This window comes from Wolffia australiana, chromosome 11, assembly GCF_029677425.1.
Source record: "Wolffia australiana isolate 7733 chromosome 11, ASM2967742v1".
Lineage (NCBI taxonomy): Eukaryota > Viridiplantae > Streptophyta > Magnoliopsida > Alismatales > Araceae > Wolffia > Wolffia australiana.
In genome coordinates this window covers 1,612,549-1,618,813 of record NC_135845.1, presented here as the reverse complement: position 1 = coordinate 1,618,813, position 6,265 = coordinate 1,612,549, and the positions used below count along the sequence as shown (strand labels likewise).

General features: G+C 39.4%; 1 protein-coding gene across 3 annotated transcripts; it reads right to left on the bottom strand.

Annotated features, from left to right (window-relative positions):
- Positions 1 to 1,746: 1,746 nt before the first annotated feature.
- On the bottom strand, positions 1,747 to 6,033 carry UTR7 (UDP-N-acetylglucosamine (UAA) transporter family). Of its 3 annotated transcripts, none has more exons than XM_078583257.1 (8): positions 5,888 to 6,033; positions 5,642 to 5,729; positions 5,306 to 5,411; positions 4,962 to 5,207; positions 4,047 to 4,157; positions 3,812 to 3,970; positions 2,703 to 2,846; positions 1,747 to 2,006 (listed from the first exon to the last, which is right to left on the bottom strand). In XM_078583257.1, exons 2-8 carry the CDS (start codon positions 5,683 to 5,685, stop codon positions 1,842 to 1,844), a joined length of 975 nt encoding a protein of 324 aa, XP_078439383.1. In that variant the 5' UTR covers positions 5,686 to 5,729; positions 5,888 to 6,033; the 3' UTR covers positions 1,747 to 1,841. The 3 variants fall into 3 exon arrangements, with proteins under 3 accessions (XP_078439383.1, XP_078439382.1, XP_078439381.1); XM_078583256.1 differs by having other exon boundaries at positions 5,642 to 5,733; positions 5,888 to 6,008; XM_078583255.1 differs by lacking the exon at positions 5,642 to 5,729 and having other exon boundaries at positions 5,888 to 6,019.
- Positions 6,034 to 6,265: the final 232 nt, after the last annotated feature.

Below are 6,265 nucleotides of genomic sequence, written 5' to 3'. Positions count from 1 at the left end.
TCGCGCATGCGAACTAACACCGCTCAGAATTAATTGTACATATATCTATTTGCAGTCTCTCTCCTCCATATTTCCCTTAAAATACTTAGAAAAATCTATATTAATATATTAAAAAAATAAAATAGGTTTTTTTCGTCTGGGATGAATTTCGGGACCAAAATTCATCCCGGGAGGACTAGACGGGACGAAAAACTGTCCCGAGACTATTGGATGGGAAGGTTTTTTTGTCGGTGGACGAAAAACTGTCCCTTCCTTCGTCTCTGAGTTAACATCGGACGTAGGAGGGGACGAAAGTCATCCCGTCCCGTCCTTCGTCCATGTCCGGGACGATCCGGAACTATAGATATTTTACCATCTTTCACTAGTCAGCGGTATAAAGTTATTCCAAAATATTAATCTGAATCATAGGTGAATCTCAATTACCCTTTTTAGCAATTGACATGGAGAAGAACCATAGAATACCTGAAATTCCCGAGAAATATGTGTGTATTTTTTTTTCAGGTTCCATCCTCAGTCATTATGAATGTTAAAGTTGGACACTTTGCTGTGCAGATACTTAGTTTAAGCTCTTGTGTAAGGTGGAGGCCAGTTTGTCATTTGTCAGAGAGTTTGTAGTTTCATTACGTCTGTGCACGGGGCTGCACGGAATGGGTGATGCAAAGGATGACTGAAGAGGATGGATAGAATGGGAGAAATGTTTGTTCAGTCTGTCATCGGTCACAAAGTCTGTTGTTTCGTTACATCTATGTAAGGGGCTGCGCAGAATGGGTGACGGAACGGATGAGGGAAGAGGATGGATAGAATGGGAGAAAATGTTTGTTTAGTCTATCATCGGTCACAGAGTCTGTTGTTTCGTTACGTCTATGTAAGGGGCTGCGCGGAATGGGTGACGGAACAGATGACGGAAGAGGATGGATGGAATGGGAGAAAATGTTTGTTTAGTCAGTCAATGGTCACAGAGTCTGTTGTTTCGTTATGTCTTCGCGTGGGGGGCTGCACGGAATGGGTGACAGAATGGATGACGGAAGAGGATGGATGGAATGGGAGAAAATGTTTGTTCAGTCTGTCACTGGTCACAAAGTCTGTTGTTTCATTCAACCTCTGTATAGGAGCTGCACGGAATGGATGGCAGAAGAAGACAGATGGAATATGAGGTGACATGTATTTGGTCTGTCATTTTCTGTAGAGTCCGTGATTTAATCTAGTCTCTTTGCGGGGGCTGCTCAAAACGGATGACTAAACAGGATAGATGGGACAAGAGATGATGGGTGTTTGGTCTCTCATCTGTCACGGAGCATGAATCTTCATTTGGTTTTTGTCAAAGGCATGCATGTAATGAATGACATTACGGACGGAGGACAGTTGTATACCATAATAAACCCGTCGTACCTGATGACAGAATGGGACGACAGGGAGGGAACAAATGAATTCATTTTGAAAATAAAACAAGTAAAACGCACAAAACATAAAATAAACACAATAGATAAAAAATTAAAAGAAATCAACTGATAGTGGAGTTGACAAAGTCGTCGTTATGGCCTACTTCCCTTAGATCAAGTGAGATGGTAGGTGAAAGTGAATCATTGTCACATATGACTTTAACCTTTGGCTATTCACTATCATTTGATACCCTGTTTTTGGGTTAGAGATCAAAACAACACCATAAATCAATATAGATAACTCTCCAGGTTACTTCTGATTTCTTGTTTCCTTATAATAGTATTGGAACTCTTCCATGGAACCATGTGAAACAACGGCAAACATATATTTGGTCATTCATATGATGTCATTTTGATGAAGATCAAACCATGAAAAAATAGCTCTCTCTCAGTTTGATGCTACTACTTATGTGAAGCTTCCAAATCAAGTGATGGATTCCTGAGCTTCTTGGCCTTTTGCTGGTACTTGGCAAAGGAATACCACATGCCGCCTGCCGTATTTATGAGCAGCCCAGTCACGTTGACCACATGCACTTCGACGCCTCCCAGCATCACAAAGCCTAGGGCCTGAAAACAGATTGACAATTTAACAGTCAGAAAGAGGGAGAGAGATTCATATATATATATAGATAGAGATAGAGGGAGAGACACAGAGAAAGAGAGAGATAGATAGATAGATATAGATAGAGATATAGAGAGAGACATAGAGATAGAGAGAGATAGATAGATATATAGATAAAGATAGAGAGAGACACAGAGATAGAGAGAGAGAGATAGATAGATATAGATAGAGATATAGAGAGAGACATAGAGATAGAGAGAGATAGATAGATATATAGATAAAGATAGAGAGAGACACAGAGATAGAGAGAGATAGATAGATATATAGATAAAGATAGAGAGAGACACAGAGATAGAAAGAGAGATAGATATATATAGATAGAGATAGAGAGACACACACACAGGATAGATATATATAGATAGAGATAGAGAAATAGATAGAGAGCAAGGAAGGGAGGGAGGGAAAGAGAGACAGACAGACAGACAGACATAAATTGATAAATGGATAGAGAGAGAGAGACAGAGATTAATAGCTGGCACTTAAGCAAGAGAAAGAAAGGACAAAGAAGAATGAAGAAAAGCTGTAGTTTAATAAAATAAATAAAGATGAAAAAATAAAATAAATAAAGACGAAAAATGAAGAACTGCAGTTCAGAGAGAGAAAAAGAGAATTGAAGAGTGGGGAATGGAAAACAAACTCACAGTTGAGCCGACCCCCTTGAGAACCCCCACAATAGTGGTTGTCAGAGCGGAGTTGACGATGGTGCAGAGGAACATAGTGTAGTTGAGGACGATCCCCATCACCAGTGAGAGGATGAATATTACTGCAAATGAAAGTGACTTATCCTGCCATAAGAAGAGAGAGAAGGGAGACACTACTTCAAGACTCTTTCCTGCTGTGGATTCCAGTTTCGGCGTCAACGATCATGATGAGGAGTAGATGATAACTAATTATTCATCGTCTGCAATGGGATAATTACGTTTTGTCATTGACTTTATTATCCATTTTCCAAAATTCAACATTCTCATTGCCTTCATCATCCAACTCACGATGCCCTTCGTCAATAACATTGTCATCAGGATTTTGAGATTCCTCAAGATCATCGTCAGCGTTCAACTGTCAATGAGGAGTTCTTTCAAGCCCAAACATGGATGGAGCTGATGAGATTTGGGGATGATGATGAGAATGACTAATTCATCATCATCTGTGAGCAGAAGATACTGTTTTTGTTAACTCCATTTTATTATTGTAAGTGTGGGACCACATATTGCTTTTGCCTTCTGCACAGTAAGTAGACCACATATATTAAAGTGGCCCACACCAAGAAATCTCGTCTCACACCAAGAATAGGTAACTTAAGGTACAGGGGCCCTTGGCCCACTTGCAAAGACTTCTGTTACTTATTCCACTTTGGAATACGTAACTTAAGTTATATAAGCCCTTTGTCCATTAAATGTAAGACTGGTATTTAAATCACTACTAGAACATCAATGAGTGTGCTTCTTTCTTTGAAGCCTTAAATCAGGCCGGAGTTCAGCAGCACTGGTGGAGATCAGAACTCCTAAATTGTCATCCAATTTCCAAGCTGTGTCATTGTCATCATCCTCATCCCTGCCAATTATATTTTTTTAAGCCTCATCTTCATTCATCCAGGCGACCAATGGATACCAATCATAACAACAAAGTTTATGGATTAAGACGATAATGATAAATTGGTCATTGTCGACCAACCCTAAAGTGGAACTGTTCCTTAAAAAGAAATCTTCACTCTCCTCTCTTTAGGTGGATCAGGAGAGGGTTTGATGCTTACCATTTCAAATAACAATGGTAAAGAAAGCGTAATCTCCCCAGTAGCAGTGATCAACAGAAGAAGAAATGGAAGAGAAAGCACGCTGTTGTAGAGCATCAGCTCAATGGAAGAAAACCCATCCTTTGCCCCTGATTTCTCCACCATAAGCAGGTACATGGTCTACGATGAAATTTTAAGAAATTAAATTAAGAAAGAAAATATTATTTTAAAACTCGCATAAAACGTTCCCTTTTACCTGAAAAAACACGGAAGTAAGAGCCATTGTGTAGCCAAACATGTCAAAGGAGAAGTCACCAAGTGCCGCTACAATTACACCCAGAGCAACTAATAGGACTGAAAGTGTGACCTGAAAGTCGACATCAGCAAAGAAAACTTAGCAGTTGCTGTTTAAAATCTAATACCAAAGTTCAATCTTAAAGGGTCTTTTTGCAAGCTAATTAATATTTTTAGCTCCAATTAGTTTAAATGTCCCCTCTTGTCAAACAGTAGACATGATTTACAAAGGTGGCTACCTTACTTGAAAATATAATTGAAATGAATAAGGAACAGACTTGTGGTAGGACTCCATCAGGGTGAAAGTGTATAGAGAGATAGAGAGTAAGGTAAAAGAACAATGGTTACGTACACTCAGGCTGAATCCTCTCTGGGAAGATCTCCCTAAAGATTTTAGGACGATTTTGTTCCCATCCTCAGAATTGTATTTCGTCTATTTGAGGGGAATCTAATCTTAGATAAATGACCAAAATACCCTTGAAAGGGGCTGGTGATGCTCACAACATTCAAATTTCTTGATACTGTTTGGTCACGTGTGCAGAATTCAAGCTCGAATGAAATGCACACATCTGACATCTTTGGAGCTTGAATCTGTACTAAACCGAATGACATGGCAGGGTTTATGTGCTTTCATCAATATTTCCCACTTTAGAGTCCACTGGATATCTGTTCACCGTAGAGGCGCATTGAGATAATTTTGATCAAAATTGAGAAAAAAATCCATAAATTTCAATTCCTACATCAGCTGTCAAGCCTTTCCATTGGTCATCCTTATTTCTCAGTAAAATATTTTGGGGGCACTCTGTCAACATGACGAGTAAAAAAATAAAAAACAATCATCAAATAGTACCAAGATGGATGGAAAGTAAGTTCTTACTTGAGTAGATGGTCTTCCCTTTCCAGAGAAGAAGCCTGCCACGAGGACGGCGAGAGGTGTGAGCCTTTTTAACGCAATATACATTGGAATATTGACCCCTTTTAAGCTTGCCAACGCAAATGAAACGTTAGCATTGTAGAACAGGGAAAGAGGAAGTAGTTTCTTGGCCGTTTCTAGATTAAACCCTCTTGCATTGGTGTAGCCAAGAACACGAGCCCATAGTATCAGGAGGGCTGTTGTTAATTGCTGAGAGAAAAAAACAAATTTAAGAACAAGTAAAAAGACATAATCTCGAAAATTAAGCAAAACTAATCATTTATAGAGCAACGGGCAACAAGTAGTACCTGAAGAGTAAGAAGAGTCATTGCATACGAGTATTGCATAAGAACTGCCTTGTTGAGAAAAACCATGGCCATTGAAGCAATACCATAAGACAAAGCAGCTAGGATACTAAAGTCATTAAAGAATCTTGTCAGAATTCTAAGAAATTTCTATTATTAACAGGAGATAAAATTCAGAAAGATTCTAAAGACCTTAGAACCGCATAATAATGATGTCCTTGGCGGACATAATAATCAAATTTCACAGAGGCAAATTGGCTACACGATTTTTCAGAGATCTCACAAGAACACCGGAAGATTAATTTGCAGAGATTAAAAAATAAAAAGAACAAATCTTGCCTCAGTAAAGGACTGACTCCCGCTCCTTCATTTGAGACTGTCATGTTGGGATTATCCCCAAAACTCCAACAGAGAACATAAAAGAAGGCTACCTAGTTAAGATCAGCATCCGCGAGAACACCGCAATTCGAATTCAGCGCCAAAAACAAACACCCAAAATGCAACGAAAAATTTAGATAAGGATAAAAATTGCAGCCGCTCGATGCGTTCCAAACGAAATCAGGCCATAAAGAACAGATCTTGTACCGGAAAAAAACCCAGATCTCACTACAACAGCCACGAAATTGTAGGGAATCTTCGCTCCGATTGCTTAGGATGGCGTTCAAGCAGCGTCGTAGTATTATCATACATTTCAGGTAGATGAAGTATTAATGAACAATAATATAGTAATAAAGAGTATATTGAATAGTCTACACTTAAGATTAAGGTGATGTATACACATTGGATATTGTAGGGAAGGTCATCCATCACGTCACATGTCATGATGACCGTATCGTGACAGATGACGCGAGGTGAAGGTGATGGTGACGGTGATAGATGACGAACTGGGTGTGATGGTGGCGCGACAGAGACGGGATACGTGACGGGACGGAGGTCACGGATGACAGCCCTGACGGATTTTTA

What these genes read in the sequence shown, in the direction of transcription:
- UTR7 (XM_078583255.1), bottom strand. Translation starts at nt 5,988, where the DNA reads ATGATAATACTACGACGCTGCTTGAACGCCATCCTAAGCAATCGGAGC. An exon ending in AGGGAAGACCATCTACTCAA is followed by an intron (nt 4,158 to 4,961) that starts GTAAGAACTTAC and finishes GTCGACTTTCAG; the next exon opens with GTCACACTTTCAGTCCTATT. An exon ending in TTACTTCCGTGTTTTTTCAG is followed by an intron (nt 3,971 to 4,046) that starts GTAAAAGGGAAC and finishes ATTTCATCGTAG; the next exon opens with ACCATGTACCTGCTTATGGT.